Source organism: Ambystoma mexicanum, chromosome 2q (genome assembly GCF_040938575.1).
Source record: "Ambystoma mexicanum isolate Mex_15411 chromosome 2q, UKY_AmexF1_1, whole genome shotgun sequence".
In the NCBI taxonomy this organism is placed as follows: domain Eukaryota; kingdom Metazoa; phylum Chordata; class Amphibia; order Caudata; family Ambystomatidae; genus Ambystoma; species Ambystoma mexicanum.
The window spans coordinates 1,175,813,565-1,175,835,229 of record NC_090924.1 but is presented as its reverse complement, the minus strand read 5'-3'; the positions used below and the strand labels follow the sequence as shown (position 1 = coordinate 1,175,835,229).

Below are 21,665 nucleotides of genomic sequence, written 5' to 3'. Positions count from 1 at the left end.
CCGTGGCCACTGTACATATTACACCAATATATTTCTTTGGGGCCCACTAGCCATGGCCTTCAGCCATTGCCACTCTAAATGTTGCACCAATAGATTTCTTTGGTGGCCCACTAGCCATAGCCTTTAGCCATGGCCTGTGGCCTCGGCTTTCAGCCGTGGCCACTGTACATGTTGCACCAATAGGTTTCTTTGGGGCCCAGCAGCCACGGTCTTTGGCACAGAGACCCATTGCCCCCTGCCTAGGAGATGTGATTGCTGCAGGTGTGAAATTACTTTTTTTATTTCACTCTCTCCCCATTCCTGCAGGATTCACCCGGTATTCCACTGATAACACTTGAAAATCACAAACTCTTCCCTGTCCTCACAGGCCCTCGCCAAGGCCCCCCCACCCCATGTTTTCATGACCCCCCAGCCCTCTCAATTGCTTTTTTTCCTCCAAGGCTCTCACCTGGCCATTACCCCCTATCACTGTTAGGTGCATGTGATGCATTTTCTGTTCCAAGGGGGTCTTGAATGAAATGAGAGTGCTGAATTTCAGGTGTTTTGTTCCGTTAAATGTGATCACCTATACTCTCTTAACAAATGATTTTTCACTAAATTTCAAGGGTTTTGCTATACCTTAGTTTCCTGAGGGCCACTAGCCATGACCTTATGCTGTGGCCACTGTACATGTTATACCAATAGTTTTCTTTTGGGCCCACTAGCCGTGGCCGAACATGTTGGATAGTTTCATGAGGTCTCACTAGCTATGGCCTCTGTACGTTTGTAAGGGAGGTATGGTATCACAAGTAGACACTGACACAAGATTGGCAAGTCCAAAAACCTTTTATTGTAACTGGAATAGAGGGTTTGAAAAACTCCTAGGCTGCCCTATAGGTAAATATAGGAGTACACTCGACCATTGAAGTTTTTTTTAAAAAATACAGTCTTAGTCATTTCTCAGTCAAAACAAAATGGCCTATACTAAAACAAACAATTGCCTGCCCTTACTCTACTACAATAAATGTGTATAGGGAAAGATGTATATGTAAAAGAAAAAGCAGTGTTCAAAACAATATGTCAAGGTAATTGAGCAAAACTCTGTTCCACACGTTTTTAGCATGGGATAAGGTGGTACACCAGGGTCTTGGAACACTAGAACACACACTGGCCTTAGACACAAGGATGCAGCTCAGGAAGCGGACCAGGCTTTTCCATGAAGCACAATGTTTCTTATTCGCCGGATGCCTTGGGTTCATACAATAAAATAAAAGTTCCTTTCCTCCAGGATTCATAGTTCACAAAAATCAGGCTTTATAGTTCATATAGGTCTCCCTCTGTCAGGCTCGTACCTTCCAATTACACTTTCTCAGAGTTCGTTACAGGTCTCCCTCTGTAAGGCTCAGACCTTCCAAATCACAATTACTTACAGTTCATTACAGATCTCCTTCGGTCGGGCTCGAACCCTCTAAATCACAATTGCACACAGTTCGCTACGGGTCTACCTCGGTCGGCATGGACCCTCCAAATCACAATTACTCACAGTTCGCTTTTCTCATTGAAGACTTTCGAATGTGTGAGGGGTTTTACAGACGCCTCCGCATCACCATTTTAATTACAGTTCACTTTTCGTATTCATTTTCCCACAGATGTCAGATACATTTGTAATTCATGGGTTTCTCGGCTCTTCACTTTTCCACTTGCACCACTATGTACATTTAAACAGAGACCTTTGATTGGGCACTTTCGCTATGCCGGACCACTCTTTTATCTCTCCATGTCTCTCTTGTTAGATTCACAATTTAGCAAATACTTTGGCGGCTTAATCACATTTTACTTTCACTTGCATCTTCTCAGTATACGCGCAACCTTCAGTCTCGTGATGCACTGTTGCCACTTGTAAATGTTATCTTCCTCACAGACCGGCCTTTCACGGCTTTCCTTAGCTCACCGGCTGTGCTGGTTTCTGTGATTGCGTCTTTGATCTAGGAGACAAGGTTGATACCAAAGCTGCTGCTTCCCCTCCCCAACTCGGTCGCACACCCAGTAGGGCTGCTGGTATCATTCGCACACAATGCCGAATTCACGGTTCTCTTTCGTCTGGGTCTCTTGTGCAGCCTTGAAGATTCTTTGGAGGTAACGATCGCTCTCCGGGATGCCCAAAGTCTTGCCACTCCTTGATTCTGCTTCTCGGCCTGCTGTCCTGCTCCACCTGCTTTGCTGCTGCCCCGGAAGAACTGCTCCTTCTCATCATTCTTTGTCTTGCTCAGAGTGTGTTCCAGTGCTCCACCTTTTATCCGTGTGGGGAAAGACTCTGCCTGACCGTATTAATGGGACATGTCAGGTGTAATGTTTGAGTGTTAGTCTTTCTTCACACAGACCTCTGCTTCGGCTCAGTGTTTGTGCAGGAAAAGGGGTGGGGTTTGGAAATTGGAATATCCTAAAAAATAGGTTGGGTTGAAGGTGTTTAAAAGGGAGGGATACAGCATCTCACCCCCACTCCACAAGGACCCCTCAGCCAGGTGATCCTCCCGCACTGGTCCACCCCAGGATCTAGATCCAAAGGCGATGGCCGTGCCCTGGCCACCTGAGCAAGAAATTCCCGGGGACTAGACAGTGAGACAGCCTCTGATTTCTCCCAACGTGCTACATCAATAACTTTCTTTTGAGCCTATTAGCCATGGCCACTAGCCATGTTGTACCATTAATTTGTTACCAAACGCCCATTGCCCCCCTTCCCAGACGATGTAGGCACTGTAGATGTTAAACCTTTTTTCTCCTCCTTGATAATTTCACAGTAATCATTTCCAATAACAGAAATTCCTGTGTTATTCGCAGTTCGCCATTTCCCACAATAACAGAGAAATTGCTCAGAATTAACACCTTCCACCTCCTCACAGGCACTCCACATGTTCCCCCTTATTTTGTCCTTGTCCCCTCGCTCCACTCATTTGCTTTTTCCCTCCTTAAATCTCTCTCATTACCCCCTATCACTCATCACTTTGTGTGTGATGCACATTTTTTCTGAGCGCGTCTTGCTGCGTTGCCGCTGTAATCTCGTGAGATTGACATGGTCTCCCCTCTGATAAACTGAAAATGTTCTACCCATAACTGGCTCCCCAACACAAGCTCAAATACCCAACTTCACATGCTGTCTTCTTTCCCACTCCCAACCGCCAGCCTGATGTGATTTTATTTCTATTGGTATTTATATAGCGCCTACGGCCAGGCCATGTAAGCTCTGTCATTTAAACGAATACGTGTTCCACTAGGACTGACTACATAAACAGAAGAGTTTTGGGTCTATTTCTGATGTTCAGAATGTTATTAGACTCTGTAAAGTCATGGGGGAGTTCATTCCAAAGTTTGGTCCAAATCTGCCTAGCGGTCTGCGTGCTCTGGCTGTTCAAAAACTGCACTTATTCTTTATGGCAAAACGAGTGGGAGATGGCCAAAAACTACATTTCTATGTTTTCTTAATTATTTTTTCGTTTTTTGACACATTGCTCCCAAAACCTCCAGTTTGGGAGTGGGGCCTTGACAACCCCTTGGTTTAGAAAATGTCATCCAAATCCAACCAGAAAGTCATGTTCTTAGACTCTCTCAGACTCTCTGCTGCAAAGCACCAAGACTGATTATAGAGGTTTTAAGGCACAGGGGGCATCCCGTTCTGTCGAATATTTCAAAAACTACTGGATAGATTTACCCCAAGCCAGTCATGCAAATTCAGACAACGCTTTGTGCTGAAATTGTTTATTTGGTCCAATTCTTCCAAGCGGCTTTCATGCTGTGGCTATTCAAACACTGCACGTTTTCTTTATGGAAAATTAATGCAAGTAGCCTGAAAAAAGTGTTTTCTTAATGTTTTTTAAAATAATGTTTTCATTTTCTAACTAATTTGTTCGCACAATGTCCAGCTTAGTGGAACTCTTGACAAACTGTTTGTTTGGAAAATATCCAAATCCAACCAGCAAGTCAGAAGTTGTTAGCGTCACTCGGCCTCTCTGCTGTAAAAAACACCAAGGACGATATAAAGGTTTTGAGGAGCAGGGGGGCTACTGGATGAATTTACCCCAAACCAGTCAAGAGATTTAAGTCAATGTTTTGTGCCCAAGTTATTGCTTATCTGGTCCAAATATGCTGAACGGTTTTTGTGCTATGGCTGTTCAAAGACTGCACTTTTTCTCTATGTACTGTATTGTAGTCATTTATATGGCGCAATTTTCCCATTGGTATGGCCTCAATGCGCTTTGTGGTTGGAACGCCTTTGGGGACCGAAGTCCAGGTATGGGAAAACATTCTAAGAGTGGACTTTAAGATGAATGTGTGAATTTGGCCGAGATTAGGACTTGGAAGGGCTATCTAGGGTTCAGTAAGCTGCCCAAGAGGTCAAAATATGTGGACGGGTGCTGTGGGCGGTCATGACAGAGCACTAGTGCATGAGATTCAATGTGTACTTAGCTAGACCGAATTTGTGTAGGCTGTCTATGTATGCTAATGGCAGAGGTGTTGAGGCAAGTCTGAGGTTTTAGTGCTTAATTTTGTGTGACCCGCTAGACCAAATTTGTCATAGTCGTAGCTGCATTCTAGAGTGCGTTTATGAAGAGCTGTGCCTGTGGCAGATGTCCACAGAAGTGGTGCGTTTATTCATAACTTAAACTACTTAAGATGGAGTTTATCTTCGATGTCGCTGTGCCCCGATATTTTTCTGGCACTGATATGATTTGACATTTATAACGCGCCTATACATCAGTATTTCAAGGCACGACACTGTGGGCTGGCTACCCCTAAATCTCCCAAGGCGATAGGCTGGTTGTCCGAGAGCATCTTCTAGAAAGGTAGAATGCTACCATAGAAAGGACATGGGTAATGGGATTCTTTGAGTGCGATAGGCAAATACATTTAATAGACATAGCTAGTATGTGTCTTCCACGTTCTCAAGAAGCTAACCAAGTAATCTAATAAGCGCGATATCCGGGGATACTTGCATGTAACCACCGTGTGTTTCAACGGCTAACCTAATCAATTAGAAGTGCGAAGGGGGTTGCTAGCAAGTAACTTGGAGCGTCATGGGTGGGCTTAAACCTTGTAGGTGTAATGCTCTAAAATTTAAAATAGCACTTTGTGGGAAAATGCACCTACAATGCAAACACAGCAGGCAAAATGCACCTAGATAAAAGAACACTTCGTAGCAAAATTCACCCTGAATTCAGAGAACACACCAGGAAAATGCACCTAGATCTAAAGAACACTTTGTGGGAAAATGCACCTTGAATTTAAAGAACACAGCAGGGAGAATGCACCTATATTTAAAGAACACTTTGTGTGAAAATGAATGGGCTGAAAACTGTGAAACAGTGTTTTTTCGTTTTCTTAATAATAACAGAATGTGCAGCATGGGGGGCGGGGGAAGGGCAATGAGACTTTCTGTTTTGAAAATTTAATTTGTCCATCCAGCAAGTCAAATTTTATTAGAGAGAATTTTGGGGGGAAATTGCTGCTTTTTCATTTCAGAAAAGCCTCTCTGCTGCAATGCACCATGGTAGATGAAACTATGATATATAACTCCAGCCTCCTGCTGGAAATCGTGCCCAAGTTGTTTTGTGCCGGTTTCAGTTATATCCAACGGTTTTTGCTGTGCGCTGCGCTGACATTTTACCTGATTCTCTGTGGCGAAATTAATGGAAGTAGGCCGAAAACTGTGCTTTTTGCTTTCTTAAAAACCTTTTCATTTATTAACTAATCTTTCCCAAAATATCCAATCTGAGGGGGTTGCAGGGGAGAGGATAAATGGCAGGGGGGCAGTGGCCAGGCAACTTTGGGTGGGAGGTATGTGGGGGGAGCCTTTTGTTTATAAAGTATTTGCCAAATCCGTCATGCAAGTCAAAGGCTATTAGCAATTCAATTTTTGGAATTTCCTATGGAACTTGATTCTCACTTTAACAATGTTGCAGCGACCGCCACACTATAATACATGTGATATATTGTTTTTGATTGGAATAATTACCTGTGATATTCATCTTTTAGTGTGTTTTTCGAAAGGCCCAATGACTTACTGTATTTTTGTACTATGGCTATCTACTTGCATTATTTTTTTTCAATATGTTTTTATTAACCGTTTGTCACTTATACAACAAAAACCAGTAACAGGAAGAAAATAAACAAAACAACCCCTTTCCTCCCTCTTCCCTGCCCCTCGCCTCCCCACCAAGATTCTACAGGTTCACTGAGCGATCAAGTTCAACAAATAGTACAAGTAAAATGAGAGGTCCGATTCGTCCTGAGGGCGAACTATGCTCAGTAGTTCCATCGCCTTGGGGCACCAGGCCCGGCGGGCTCCCGCCTTTTAGAAGGACAACAGGGTGGCCCATTCCGAGCAGAACCGCATGTGCGCGCCCTGGATCACGTAGGTAAGACACTCCATTGCCACCAGTGCCCACAATTTCGCAACCCACTCGTGCTCCTGAGGAGGGTCCTTGGAAATCCACTTCCTGGCCAGGACCAATGCAGCCGACATCATCATTATCGCATATAGTTTGCGTCCGCTTTGGTAGACAGGGTGGCAAGCATCCCATTGAGGCCCAATAAGTCCCGCCCCCTACCTCCATCCTGCAAAGGACCCAACACCTGAGTTATCGCCTGCCGGAATAAAGACCAAAATACATCAAGTTTCGGGCATTCCCACCAAATGTGAGCCCAGGATCCCACTTCGCCACACTCCCTCCAACAAAACGCTGAAAGTGTGGGGTACATCTTGTTTAACTTGAGCGGGGTACGGTGCCATCTCAGTAAAAGCTTCAGCCAAATCTCCCGGATTTGAATAGACCTGGTAAGTTTCGGAATTTGGGACCACAGCCTAAGCCACTCCTGTTCCCCTATGTCAGCCCCTAGATCTTTCTCCCACTTACTCATGCAAGACTTGGAGTGTAATTCCTCTTCCCGTTTTATGAGTTTGTAGATGGACGAGACCACCACCCTGTCCCCCTGCCCCCCGAGTCAGTGTCCAGATACTTTTCAAATTGGGTAAGAGAGCGTGAACCCGGTATGAAAATCTCTGCTTCTCCCCCACACCAAAGTCTTTCTTACATTGCTCGGAGCTTTTCACCTCCCCCTCCACCAGCAAATCCCGGAGCATCCTACATCCCCCAGAAAACCATAGATCAAAGCTCGGCGCGGGAGTGGCCGCCAGAGTGAATTGCGGGTTACAATGCAGGGGCGAATAAAGGGAAGGGAAGGTGGTGATCCGGGCTCTACGGACAGCCTGGTCCCATGCATCCCCAGTCGCCGATGTTATTGCACTACAGTACATTCTATATGGCCTATCTTGCTTCGGCAACCACAGAACGCCTTCCAGGCCTGTACCCACCTGTCCATTGGTCTCCACACCTTGCCCCTGTCATTCCTCTGCCAGTCCCTAATGACCCTGAGATGCACTGCTAAATAGTACACTCGAAAATCCGGCTCACCCACACCCCCCCAACCTCCCCCCGGTCAGGCAAAGCTTTCATAATGGGAGCCGCCACCCTCAGGCGCTTACCGGTTGGTTATTTTTTGCAGAGCCCTGAAAAAGCATGCAGGAACATGTATCGGTAGGGCAACGAAGTGATACAGGGGCAGGATTGACCTCTTTAATGCGTTGACTGTACCCAACCACGAGATCTCAAGGGGGCCCCAGTCCACCAACTTAGATTTCACCTTCTGAAGGAGCGGAGGGTAGTCCACATTCTTGGTCAGGTATACCCCCAAATACTTCAGCGAGGATTCCACCCATCTGTATTTGTACGCCTTCCTGAGGTCCAGGATTTCAGAGGGCGTCAGGGTCAGGGGGAGAGCTTCAGACTTGTGGGCATTGACTTTTAGGCCTGCCACTTGACCAAATCTGTACAGCTCTCTTGCCACTGCCTGCAAAGATATGATCGGGGAAGTTAATGAGAGGATCATATCGACGAAAGCCGCGATGTAAAGGGTCTCGCCTCCGAAGGGATACCTTGGATGTCATCAGCCGCTCAAACCGTTTCCAAAAACGGTTCCAGGTGGAGGGCATAAAGGAGCGGCGACATCGGGCATCCCTGTTTGGTGCCCCTTCCCACACATATCGGTGCTGAAACCTGGCCATTTAACGCTAAACGTATGACAGGGCTTTGGTAATTTGCCTTCACCCGCGCAATAAAGCCAGATCCGAATCCCATTCGATCCAAGACCGCAAACAGAAACCCCCCACTCAACCCGATCGAAAGCCTTCTCGGCGTCGATTGCCAAAAGGAAGGCCGGAATATTCTTTTTCTGGGACTTTTCAATCAGGTGCGTCAGACGTCTAACATTACCTGAGGTTTGTCTACCCGTTATAAAACCCGACTGATCACCTTGAATTAGTTTGGGGAGGATGGATTCTAGACGATTGGCCAAGACTTTAGCATGGATTTTGGCTTCGACATTCATCAATGCTATGGGGCGATAGGACGCGCAGTCAGTCGGATCCTTACCTCGTTTATGTATCAAGATCACTTTAGCTTCGTTCATGGATCTGGGGAGTTGCCCCGAGGATCCTATGCAATTAAATACTTTAGTGAGGATGGGAATCAACACCTCCTTGTGGGTCTTATAGAATTCAGAAAGATATCTGTCAGGGCCGGGGGCTTTACCCGACGGAAGGTTGTTAATGACCCTCCTCACTTCATCTGGCATGATCTCGACTTCCAGCACGTCTCTATCAACTTGCGATAACCGTCGGACGCCAATATCCCGAAGGTATGCCTCCTGGTCTGTGGTCTCGGGGTAACGGACAATAAAGGGCGGTGTAGAATTTAGTGAATGCACCCTCTATATCTGAATGCGACGTGAGCAAGCCTCCCCCTCGCCCTTTGTTTTTAGTATGGTCCTATCCCCGGACTCCTTTCACAGCTTTCTAGCCAGTAAGTGGTATGCTTTGTTACCTCTAACATAGAACCTCTGTCGTTGGCGGCAAAGATTCCGTTCGACAGCTCTGGTTTGTAGGAGGTTCAACTGACCGCGGAGCACCCTATGCTCTTTTTTTTGGTGGCAGCCGACATTCTAAGGCTCATACGAGGCAAAACCTCCTTGAGCTGCGCTTCCAGCTGTAGTTCCTCAAGCCTTAGCTCCCTTTCCCTTCTAGCTTTGATAGCAATGATCCTGCCCCTGATTGTGGCCTTAAAGGCGTCCCACCAAATCTGAGGAGTTGAATCCTCCCATTTATTATGAATTGAGTACTCCCCCACCTCGTCCTCTATCTCCCTCACCAGGAGAGGGTCCCTAAACAGGGAAACCGGGTATCTCCACTTCCAAATGGCCGGAGGACCCCTAGGCACCGCCAACAACAGGGTGAGAGGGGCATGGTCCCGCAAGGTGATCGTGCCCACCTCCACTGCCAACGCCCTTCCCAGCAGTGGTTTCGAGATCCAGACATAATCTATCCGCGAATGAGACCTATGCACATGCGAATAGAAAGTATACCCCTCAGCCGTGCCATAAAGTTCGCGCCTCGTGTCCACTAGGGCCAGATTGCGCATTTTCCTCAACAAGTCTCCAGACGGCCCCCCCTGTTTATGCCACGTCGAGGAGCTCCTATCTCTGGAAGGGTCCCAAGCTAAATTAAAATCACCCATTAGGAGGATGCCCCCCCCCCCCCAGCAAATTTCCCCAGACGAGTAAGGGATTTCTGTATGAAGGGGTCTTGTGCCTGATTGGGCGCGTATAGGGTTGCCACCGTGAAGGACTCGCCCTTACCCTCTAGCAACGTTGCGAGATACCGACCTTCTACTTGCATTATTGAGAGTTTGTGGAGTCTCTGTAGCCCTAGACCACTCACACTATTCCTGAGACAAAGGCTTGACTGCTCATCCACACTACCTCTATTGGGTTTCGGCTAACCTCTGTCTCTTCCCTGTTCACCATAACTGTGGTGGCCTCTTAAAGTCTTCCCGGCAGGGCTGACTTTAGAAATCCATCTTAACCTAGAGAGGTATACATATTTCCCACAAATGTGTACACGTGACTCAGCATAACATGAAAGCCAAAGTCATCCTTGGGGTGTTTTGAATACAAGCACATTATCATTGTTAAATGTGACCTGTGATCATTTGGGGGAAAGAACAAGACTGTTCCCTTGAGAGGATGAAAGTAAACATATAATAAGTTTTTACTAAAAGTCAACTCTGCTAATACAAAGAAAGAAAGAATAACATTCCCAGAGCGGGAGTCCTCAGGGAAGAACCGTTTTTTAAATAATGGGTTGAAATGGTGCAATTTTACATTAAATTGTTTTGTTCGAACTTGGGTAAAACGCAATACAATTTGCAATCAATTATATAGGATAAACCATGAAGAAATCCAATGGATGCAGTTCACCAGCAGTATATGATAGTATTTTACAGTATATTTACATTTTCATGCTGCCTCTTCCCAAAATATTTGCCAGTACTACCACTGTAAAGCACATGCTCATAATACCGCTGCTCCTCGTGTGCCATTGTTACCATTGTAAAATACCTTCATGATGCTAGTGTGTCCACTATCATCAATGCAAATGTAAAAGGTATTTGTGATGCTAGTGCCCATAGTATGCAAATATTGCCCCTTTAAAACACTTTTCGGATACTGATGTCCCCCAATGTATGTTCTTGTTGACACCATAAAACTCTTTTCTGATGCTGGAGGCCACACTACATGTCATCATGGGCCCTTTAAATAACATTCATGACACTGGTGAACCAATATATGTCCGTATTACCATCCAAGAACATTCTCTTGATGCTGGTGCCCCTTCTATATGATACCATTGTCACTTTAAATCTTGATTATGACGCTGGTACCACCATTATATGTGAGCATCACGATTGATGATGGTGCTGCCAATATATGTCAGCATTGCCACTCTAAATCATGATCAGAATGCTGGTGACCCTTATGTATGTTGTCATTTTCACCTTAAAATAGTTGTCATGGTGCTGGTGCCGCCAGTATGTGTCAGTGTTAATACTTTAAAACTTTGTTTTTGGTGCTGTGACAAAGCAAGGGAATTCACACCTTCTCCCTAAGGGAGGAGCCCCCAATGCGAGTCTAGGGAGGGTGGGCCTGCTCCACAGCACCCTCCCTAGGGGTCGAGGCAAGTGCGACCTCACCAGGAGAGACTCACCCTTTGGGGACAAGGACTCCCGTTCCTGTGAGGAACTCCCTGTGAGGAACTCCCTTTACCATTAAACATAATAGCATATATGGGACTACCAAATCTTTGACCCAGTCTTGATACTTGACAAGATGAGGCTGATCCGTTGCTATTCTTCACAAGGAAAATAAAAAATTTCTTTTAGGAAAAGTAACCAATCCACTGAGACGAGTGGATTGAAAGGAGAACACTCATGCAGACAACTAGGACGAAGAGGGAGAGAGCAGTGTGTCTCGACGCAGGGGAAGGTCCCTGCTGACGTAAGCATGGGAAGAGGGGAGCCATCGCAGGATGCAGAATCCATGTATTCCAAACTTGCTGCAGAAGCAAGACAACGAACGCTGAATGGTCAGCGTACCCAACAGCCTCAGAGGAGAAGAATTGGTGGTGGCGTGAGAATCTGGGTGGACAGCTGGCTCATGCATCAACACCGAGACAATCCGAGGGAAGCTGCTACAAGCAACGCAGCTTCCTGGTGAGATATCGAGGAAACCAGAAGAATCACAAGGGCCGCAGGAGAGTGATACTGAGGAAGCCTGCTTGCTAGTGCACCGAAACAGTCGGAGGAGAAGAATTGGTGGTGGCGTGAGAATCTGGGTGGACAGCTGGCTCATGCATCAACACCGAGACAATCCGAGGGAAGCTGCTACAAGCAACGCAGCTTCCTGGTGAGATATCGAGGAAACCAGAAGAAGCACAAGGACCACAGGAGAGTGATGCTGAGGAAGCCTGCTCACTAGAGCATCGAAAAAGTCAAACCGACACCAAACCCATAAGAGAACCATGACAATTTCCTAAGGCATGGGAAGAATAATGAAGAGTATAATACAGAACAAATAATTTGTCTCAGTACAAATAAGAAAAAAAGAGTTACTATATTGGAACGGTGATGAAATCAACAAAAGACCAATAGCGCTGATTGAAGTAGAGTTGAATACAAGTGAATTATCATTGTTAAATGTGACCTGCGATAATTTTGGGGAAAGAACAAGACTGTTCCCTCGAGGGAATGCAAGTAAAAATATAATAAAAAAGTGAACTCTGTGAATACAATAACGTTCAAAAAGGAGGTGAATGAAAGTGAAGGAAGCCTATGGTCGACCTTAATTAATGTAAATACCTTGAGTAAAAGAAAGAGAAAATCACGAATTAAAGGTTCACCTTGCATATGCAACAAAATAAGTTGAACAAAGCAAAGACCTGCCTAAACTGGAATGCAAATAGTCTATTGTGAGAAAGGAATTATCTGAACTGATGAACAGAGTTGCGTGGGAAGAGAACATATACCCAGAAGGCAGGTGCTGGAAGCATGGAGCATAAGAAAGGAGTCATTCTTCTGCCTCTATTTTGTTACGATAGTGATAGGTTTAGATAGTATTAATTTGGATGGTAGACAGCTTCTTTTTGTACCTGTTATGTAGAAAAAGACGACTGAAGAGCACCTTAGTTATTCTTTAGGTAGGAAACACCCCATAGCCATACAGATAGACCTTTCTGACTTTATTTTAATAAACCACAGTCTGTGTCCTCCTTCTGACCCATCACAGTGCCCATGAACCAATGAATTCACTATGGATGAATATTTCTATCTGACCAGGACAGACCGGTCCATTTCAGAATTCAAAAATACAAAGTAAATAAATGAAATAATAAAAAATTAAATATAATGATTGAACAATAACAATCGTTAAGTGAGGGAAAAGAACTGAGAACAATACCTTGACGAATATATTCTGAAACAACCATCAGAATAAGACATTATCAAAGCAGATTTAGGGATGCAGACAAGATTGCAAAAAACGAAAAGAATAATTAGGTGATGAACACTTTCCAATCATTTAAAATGTACTAATTCGAAATTTTGAACTGCTCCAACCATACAGTACTTAGATTGCTTCCTGCAATGGCCTTAACCTGCTGGTAGGCCCCGGGGAAAGGGGACGAGGAAGTGGGTGCTTTGTGCCAGAATAAAAGCAGCTGAGCAGGCACACCATCTAAACAGAGCTGAGGCTGGTGATGAGAGTTTTGGTCAAAAATCTTCTCATTTTCCTGTGCATAGATTCAGTACAATTATTTCTTGGGCTTAGTCTTTAATATAGATTTGTCTTCTACTGAAACCGGAGAGGGTAATGTTGGTAGCCAAAGAGGATGGATCATTAAAGGGTGCTACTGTGAGACTCTGAGGCTTTCAAAACTGCTCCATGCCCACTGTAAGAATTTTTCTCTCTGTATCTGAGTAATCCAGTGCAGTGTAAGAAATGTAGGTACTTGCCTGTAAAATTATTACCCTATATTTGTATTTGGCATAAACCCATGTGTAACTCTGCTGCCCTTCTGTTAAGGGTATCATGTAGTCTACCTAAGCTTTTGTGGTACAAGTGACCTTGGGAGTAAAGGTTAGTGTTAGGGCCTACCGTCACAGATCTGGTGTGAAAATAACAAAAGGAAGTAAATGTGCTACTCTACCGTATGTCTTAATAATCAGCATAACTGTGATTAGTTGTACAAAATATAGTATGTATTAAAAAGATACAAAAACTGGAGAACTTAATTTACAGTTAAGTAATACATTTGTGTTCACACTTGCTTCTTTAAGCCTGATTTCATTGATGTCAGTTCTGAGGCATATTTGTTTTGTCGTATTGGTGGAGTTTGGACTGTTGTCAGTGACAGTGTTTTGGAATGTACATGTGAAGGGGATATAGGAGTGAGGTTAAGGGAGGTTGATGTGGTGTATGGAATGGGGGATTTGTTTTTTGTTAAAAACATTCTATATTTTCTATCTGTTAGTGGTCTATCAAGATTCACAATGGCAGCGCAGAAGCCCTGACACAATATAAAGCAAATGTATCTGCAGTTGCACCAATCCTAGAAAAGCTAGCTGAGACCACTGAGGTTTACTGGGTTTTACAAGGTATGAGGAGCATTTTGTTTTAAATCATTTTTTTTTTCAATAAATCAGATGCATGTCTTGCTTTAAAGTGCTTTTGTTGATTTAGTTATTTCTTTAAATTGTATTATTAAAATCCTGTGCAATGCTAGCAGAAATATACGTTAACTTTTAAATAGTGTTTATGCTATGTTTTTATTTAAATAAACTGTTTTATGCTAGAACTGTAATCTTTCCTTATTGCATACACTTTTGGCTTTTGATGAATTGATGAAAAGAAAATGATGGCCATCAATCGTATTAAATGATGTAAGGCGAGAAAGAAAACCAATTGGTTGTTAAAACAATTCGGAAGAGGGTAATTTGAAAACTGTGAGGAAAGGAAGTGGGTGATTTAAAAACCAAAATCAAAAGAAAGTGACTTTAATTGGGAATAATGTGAGAAAGAGCTGTAGATAGTCAAAGTAATGTCATGTATCCATCCATTTTTCTTCATCTTTGGATTCAAAAGAATCCTCTTAGCAAGCCAGAACTTACTACTTGTTTTCTTTTAAGGAATAACATGACTTTTTGAAATCACAAGGGTAAACGTTTGAAGTTACAAGCTGCTAGCCAGGCATCAAAAGTCACTTGCAACCTCAGCTCTCCACATATACACCATACAATTTCAAGGCATAACATAAGCAGTGTCGCATACCAATTTGCTATGCAATTCTGGTGGTTTGATAATTAAATCGACACTTGTGTAGCACAGCTAGCTATTTAAATTACCTTTTTCAATGACAGCACAACTCATCCTCTTGCCCTCTGTGCTCCCTCCACCCTCTTATCTGTTCACTACGAGCTCAAAGAGGCTAATGGCAGAAAGTGGAGGAGATTATACTCCTACGTCCCGTCCCCTTTCCTCCATACTTATTTGACATCTCTCCGTCCTGTGGGACGGGACCGGAGCACTTTGTAAATAGCATCCAAAATGTTTTCAAAAATGTGTCCTTCCTCTCTTTCTTGCGCGCGGCCCGGCACGCGGCCGTATCCCTGCCCACCTTGGCTCCGCCCCACGCATCGCCCATCAGTCCTTTTCTCCGCTCGTTCGGGACTGGACGCACTTGCATCCTCGGAAGATTTTCTTCCCTTTTTTCCTCTCTGGCTCTCGCTAGCGATCGTGTACTAGTCTGTCTGTCGTTCAAACTAGACTTTCCAGATTGTTCATCCTGTCACTGACGCTTCGCGAGGGCGGATCCCCATCCTCTTTGTTTAGAGTGTTTGGGTCCGGATCACCGTTGGGACTTTTTTACTGCGACTCCCTTTTGGTCCGGGCACTTGTTCCGGCGAACTCCTCCTTTCGTATTTTTAGGCATTCATCTCGACGAAAAGAAGAAACGCCCGGTAAGTTCTTTACTTTTCAGAGCACCCCGGCCGGGGGATACCTTTCCAGGTTCCTCCCGGGAGGAGCGTTGACCGCTCTGTCACCGGGGATTGCCCTGAGGTTCCTGTTGGGCCTAATAATTGTACCAGAGTTTTCTCAGAGGGTCACCGTAAGTGGTCTGTGGATACTGGAGCACGCTCCGAGACCCCTCCTGTGTGGGCTGTTTGTAGACCCAGTTCTACTGAGTCGTGGGGTACCGGAGCTCGCTCTGAGGCCCCTCTATCGGCTTCCCTCAAGAGTAAGACCAGGGTGCGGCCAGAGGCCTTGGTCGGGATTGGTGTCACCGGACAGATGTTCGAGGCCCACGCGGATAAGGCTGTTACCGGACCTGGGTCCGAGGTCCCTCGTACAGAGGCTAAAGCTACCAACATTTCTGAGAGGCCTGACAAGGCCTTATCGGTGAAGGCTGTTTCTCACCGTTCACGCTCTTGCGGCGACACCAGATCTGTTGAGGGGGCAAAGAAGGAAAGTTCTTCTTTTACCGGCAGTGCCGAGGTCCTTCCTGGGAAGGCTAATTTGGCGGTCGGTATGTCGCAGAAACATTCAAGGTCTCATAGTACCGGCTCTGCCGAGGTTCCTTATGTTAAGGCTAAAGTTAAGACACCTGATCCATCGACTGGGACCCCTGGCTCACTTCCTCACGTGCCGCATTTCCCCTCAGGCGATGACAAAATGGTGCCCGTTCACGCCACGACCGCGGTGGCCATTTTGGGTGCTACCCCTACAACTACGCCATCGGCCTCAGGTGTAGGGCCTGGTTCCGTGGGTGAACATAGAGTTCCTTGTACACATCTTTATTGGCCAGTTTATGAATGGAACGCCCGGATGCTCCTTCCGCACAATGTTTTGTTGCCTGCGGGGTCGGCACCTTTGATTTATGTGGATACGTCGGTGGAGGGGCCGGTGTGGCACCCTTCCCCGTTACGTCCCTGGAATTATCCTCCTCAGGTTCCAAAGCAGTCCCCGGAGGACGCCTTTTTCGGTAAATTTCAAATGCTCATGCGTACCGACCCCATAAGGGAATATTTCAAAGGGCTTTTTAGGCCGATATGTCCGCCCGCGCCTCCGGCTCCAACCGTTCCTCCGGTGGTTCCGCCGGCGCCGCCCTTGCCTACGGTGCCTTCCCCGACTCTTCCGCCTTTGCTCCCATTGTCCCCCGTGGACAAGGCAGCACCCGACATGGCTCAGCATGATCCTGACCTGTCGGATGACGCGCAAGGAGGTCAGGACAACAAGGACCTGCCCCGCTCTGTTAGAGCTTTTCATGACCGGGTACTGGACATGATGTCCTTCTTAGATGTTCCGGTGCCCGAGGCACCAGCTCCGCAGGCGGGCGTGCTTTCTGGGGCGTTCACCCTGTCTCCTTTGGAGCGTACTGGCCTGTTCTTGCAGACGGACGTTCTGGCCGAGGTCCGCAGGGTCTGGGAAAAGCCACACTCTGGACTTTTCGTCAATAAGAAAATTGACGCGCGATACAGGCTACATTCTTCGGAAGAGGTGGCCCTGTCGTCTGTCTGCCCCCCTCCTCCACAGTGGTGGCTGCAGCCACTTTGCAGTCCAGACTTGCAGCATCCTCTTCCACAACGGCTACTCAGGTTCTGGGAAAGGAGGATAAGCTCCTTGACTCCCTTGGGAGAAATTTTTTCGCCAACTCGGCCTTGCAGCTCAGGCTGGCCAATGCCGAACTGGTGTTAGCGGGGGCTAATATGCGGATGTGGAAAGGTCTGTCGGAGTTCATCCCGGTCGAGAAGCTGGAAGACTTTAAGGCGGGATTATCTGACGCCATGGTCTTGGCCCAGGATCTCCTGGAGGCTGCGGCTCATCACGTAGACACCTCGGCTTGGGGCCTTATGCTGAGGGTTGATACCTCACGGCAGGCGTGGCTGCATGCCACTAAATTCTCAAAAGAAGTGCAAGACACAGTGTTGGACCTTCCGTTCGTGGTAAGGAATTCTTTCATTCTACAACAGATGTAGAGCTCACCAAGAGGAAGGATAGCACTCAGACAGCTAAGTCCTTGTCGGTCCTTGTTAAAACCCCTTTCAAAACCCAGAGACCGTTGTCGCAAATCCGACCCGCCTCTGGCTTTAGGGGCTTCCTTGACCGGAAATCTCGCAGAGTGGATACCCCTTTGGGGAATAACCGGTGTAGGCAACAACGGACTTGGTTTTTCTCCCTCTCCTCAGCCTCCTCCTCAGGTGGCAACGCCACCGAAAAACCTACAAAATTAGGGTTCTCCATGCTCGCACGAGATCCCGGTGGGAGGACGCATTGCGTCTCATTGGAAGGCGTGGCAGCCCATCACCGAAGACAGATGGGTCTTGTCAGTCGCTCGGGCGGGCTTCCGCTTACCCCCTACACCCTACCCCATCCTTCAACCCTCCTTTTCAGCTGTTGGGTTTGCCCTCCCTCAAAGCCGAGGTTCAGAAACTTCTGGACCTCAGAGCTGTGGAACCTGTTCCCCTCAAGGAACAAGGGGAGGGCTTCTACTCCCGGCTGTTTATGGTGCCCATCCTAGACCTTTCCCAGTCTTTTCCTACCCCAAGAGAAATTCAAGATGATCACGCCCAGCCAGGTACGGTCCTCCTTGCAGATGGGCGATTGGCTCAGTGTGGTAGATCTTTAGGATGCATCCATGCATATTCTGATTTGGAATCCACACAGGAGATATATCCGTTTCTCTTTGTGACAGGAGCACTTTCAGTTTCGAGTGCTTCCTTTTGGCCTCAGCTCGGTGCCACGTGTCTTCACGAAGATGATGTCGGTGATTGCGGCTTATCTTCTTCTGCAGGGTATCCATGTGTATCCGTATTTGGATGACTGGCTCTTAGGCAGCCCTTGTACGTTGAAAGCAGCGGGCAATCTCCAGTCTCTCCTTCAGCTCCTGTTCCATCTTGAGCTGTCGGTGAACTGGCGGAAATCTTCCATGACAGTCTCGCAGGACTTGATTTTCCTGGGTTTTCGCTGGAACACGATCAACAGCTGAGTGTACTTGACCGGGGACAGGATGGCAGATTTGTTTGCCACGGGTCAGATGTTTGCGCAGTCGGAGAGCATGTCGGCCTGGTGGTTCCAGAGGCTTCTGGGCCTCATGGCCTTGAGCGTGTTGGCTCTTCCTCTTGCTCGTCTCAAGATGAGGCGGACCCAGATGGCTCTTCGGAGTTCTTGGCGTCAGGCTGTGGACCCGGTGTCATGATTCCTGCCCCTCATGTCCCCAGCTCTCCAAGATGTCAGGCTGGAGCCAGGCCATGATCACCTACATGGCCCTAAAGGGCCTCACCATCCCTCCAAAGACCCACTTGGAGTCAGTCTTGGCGCTTGTGGCACCAGACTCACTCACTCCCATAGAATAACATTGGGGATTGGACTTGTAGTGCATTGATGGGGACAACAAGATGGATGCCCCCACATATTTCGGTTCCCAGAACTGCATGTGCAGTCTAGTCTTTTGGGTGTGGTTCAGCCCAGAGACACCTGGGATACCCAGAGACTATTTAAGCCATGCCCAGGCTGAGAAACATGCTTTGTGTTTTCTGCACCTGCAGCGTGACACTCATCGTGTTTGGATCGGTCTCCAGTAGGCCTGCATCTTTCTTCTGCGCTCAGCTCCTGCAAGAACACTGTTAGGAACAGCCTTCCCTTGCGGCGCTTCTGCCCATCATTCATCGCTTCTTCTGTTCTGCGGGCATCTTCGGCGGTGTCACTCCCATCCCGGCACGCCGCTTCCTAAGGAAAAGGGGAAAGAACAGAAAAAAGGCATTAGCAAGCATTCAGCAAATCTTTGCTTATTTTTAAAGACTGTACGAGCTTCAAACTCTTACCTGAATCCAAGCCGCGCTGGGGGAACTCTGTCTCCGGAACTTCTCATCCATCTGCAAGAGGGAAAAGACACTCCAGGTTAGCGTGGAAACATCCAGAGGCGCCGCATACTGCGCTTACTCACCGCATTTCTTCTTCATAACCGGCATCCACGCTGAAAACATTGTGGCACCTAAAAGACACAGAAAAAGAACTCAGTTCAATAAAAATACGAAAGGGTCGCATCGCGCTCTCAATCACCTTCAGCGCTACTCATCTCAGCAGCACGTCACCATCCCCGGACGCCGGCCATCATCTAAGGAAGGAAAGGAACAAAGCTAGAGAAGTGTTCAAAATTCTCATTATACTTACCTGTTGGACTCTTGCCAGTGAAGAAACTAGGCAGCAACGAGCCCGCATCAATCAGCGCACCCCTGCACTGAAAGCAGGTCGGAGAGCATACTTTCCAAGAAAACAAGGTGAGTTGTGGATCGAAGGGAAGGGTTGGACCCCGAGGAAGAAGGGCTTCAAGCACACAGAGACAATAGGGAGTTAAACTCTACCAATCCTGTGTTTCAGGCCCAGTCTCCAGTCGAGTAGACTCCAGGGAAGGGTTCGAGGTCGTAAGAGGTCAGAACAGGCTGAGCGACGTCCCCGTGGATACCAGGTGAGCATTACACCCGGATTCCTAGTTGATAATGATTCCGGCTTCCATGAGAGCGGACCTGGAATGGTAGTCATCTCTCAGTAACCTGTCGGTGAGTGCAGGGTTTCAGGACTCCGCCCCTACGGTGACGATCACAACGGACTCCTCCCTCCTGGGGTGGGGTGCAACATTAGATCCTCTTCAGGTCTCGGATTTCTGGTCACCTCAGGACAAGCTTCTCCACATAAATCATTTAGAGCTTCTGGCGATATTCCTAGCGCTCAGGGCGTTCAGACCGATCATAGCCAACAAGGTGGTTCGCATACGCACGGACAATGCGGTGTCGATGTATTACATCAACAAGCAAGGGGGAACCAAGTTTTCCCCTCTCGTGGACCTGTCCATCCAGATTTGGGAGTGGGCTGTGCTTCATGGTGTTTGGCTGCTTGCAGTGCACATCACGGGCCAGCTGAATGTCACAGCGGATGTCCTCAGCCGGCGGACAGTGGTCAGCTATGAGTGGGAGTTGAAGGCGGAGGTCCTCTCATGGATTTTCTTGCGTTGGGGCACACCGAAGGTGGACCTCTTCGGTACGGCGGTAAACAAGAAGCTTCCTCAGTATGCCTCCAGAGGGGGGCTGGGAGCCTCCTCTCTGGGGGATGCTCTCCAGAATCCATGGCACAACATGAGAGCTAACGCCTTCCCGCCTCTGCCTCTAGTCCATCAAGCAATTTGGAAGCTGAAGAACTTGGTGAACTGTTCCCTTCTACTCATTGCCCCGTGGTGGCCGGCCAGGTTTTGGTTCTCAGAACTTCAACACCTTTCGGTGTATCCGCCGATCAGGTTACCAGTGACCCCAGATCTTCTTCATCAGGGGGAACAGCAGATGTGGCACCCCTCACCACAATTGCTCAGCGTGGCGGCATGGTGCCCGAGTTCAAGTCTTTAGAACATTTTAACTTATTTGCGGATAACATGCGTATTATCCAGGCAGCCAGGAAACCCTCGACTAGATCCCAATACAGAAGTAAATGGCTCAGGTTCTGTCATTGGTGTTTGGAATCCTTTCTAGCAGACTCGGGTGTTCACGTTCTGTCATGCAGAACTTACCTTTCAGCGGTATCCGCTTATCTTTCCACGGACCAATGTTCTTTCTCTCTGTGTAATCCAGTGGTTAAGAGGCATTTTGCAGGCTTGACACGCCTCTACCCTCCAATTCGTAGTCCGCACACGCCGTGGGATCTAAATATAGTCCTGACGGTGTTGTGCCATAAGCCTTTTGAACCAATGGCCACGGTGGACCTCAAGTACCTATCCTGGAAAGTGTCCTTTTTGGTCGCCATTTTGTCAGCGAGGCGGGTGAGTGAGCTCCAGGCCTTGTCGGTGGAGCATCCCTTTTTGGTCTTTCACAAGGATAAGGTAGTCCTACGGACGAATCCTGCTTTCCTGCCGAAGGTGGTAACTGAATTCCATCTGAATCAGTCGATCCCCGGTCTGTCTTTTTTCCGAACCCTACCTCAGAGGTAGATGGGGTTCTGCATTGTCTCGATGTCAGAAGGGCTCTTAAGTTCTATCTGGACAGAACTTCCGAGCTTAGGAGTTCTTCTCAACTGTTTGTGACTTTTGGTAACCCTCAGGGTAAGCAGGCGTCTAAGGCGACTATTTCTCGGTGGATCGCCGCCTGCATTACTGAGTCTTTCACCGTCCAAGGGCTGAAACCTACTAAGGGTATTCATTCACACAT

At 47.1% G+C, this 21,665-nt stretch overlaps 1 protein-coding gene across 3 annotated transcripts in view; it reads left to right on the top strand.

Annotated features, from left to right (window-relative positions):
* Positions 1 to 21,665, top strand: part of CASD1 (CAS1 domain containing 1) — an 895,825-nt gene that overhangs the window by 350,567 nt on the left and 523,593 nt on the right. For all 3 annotated transcript variants that reach the window (XM_069648572.1, XM_069648573.1, XM_069648574.1), the window contains one exon: positions 13,952 to 14,075. In XM_069648572.1, coding sequence (XP_069504673.1) covers positions 13,952 to 14,075 — 124 coding nt within the window. The remainder of the gene's footprint in view (positions 1 to 13,951; positions 14,076 to 21,665) is intronic.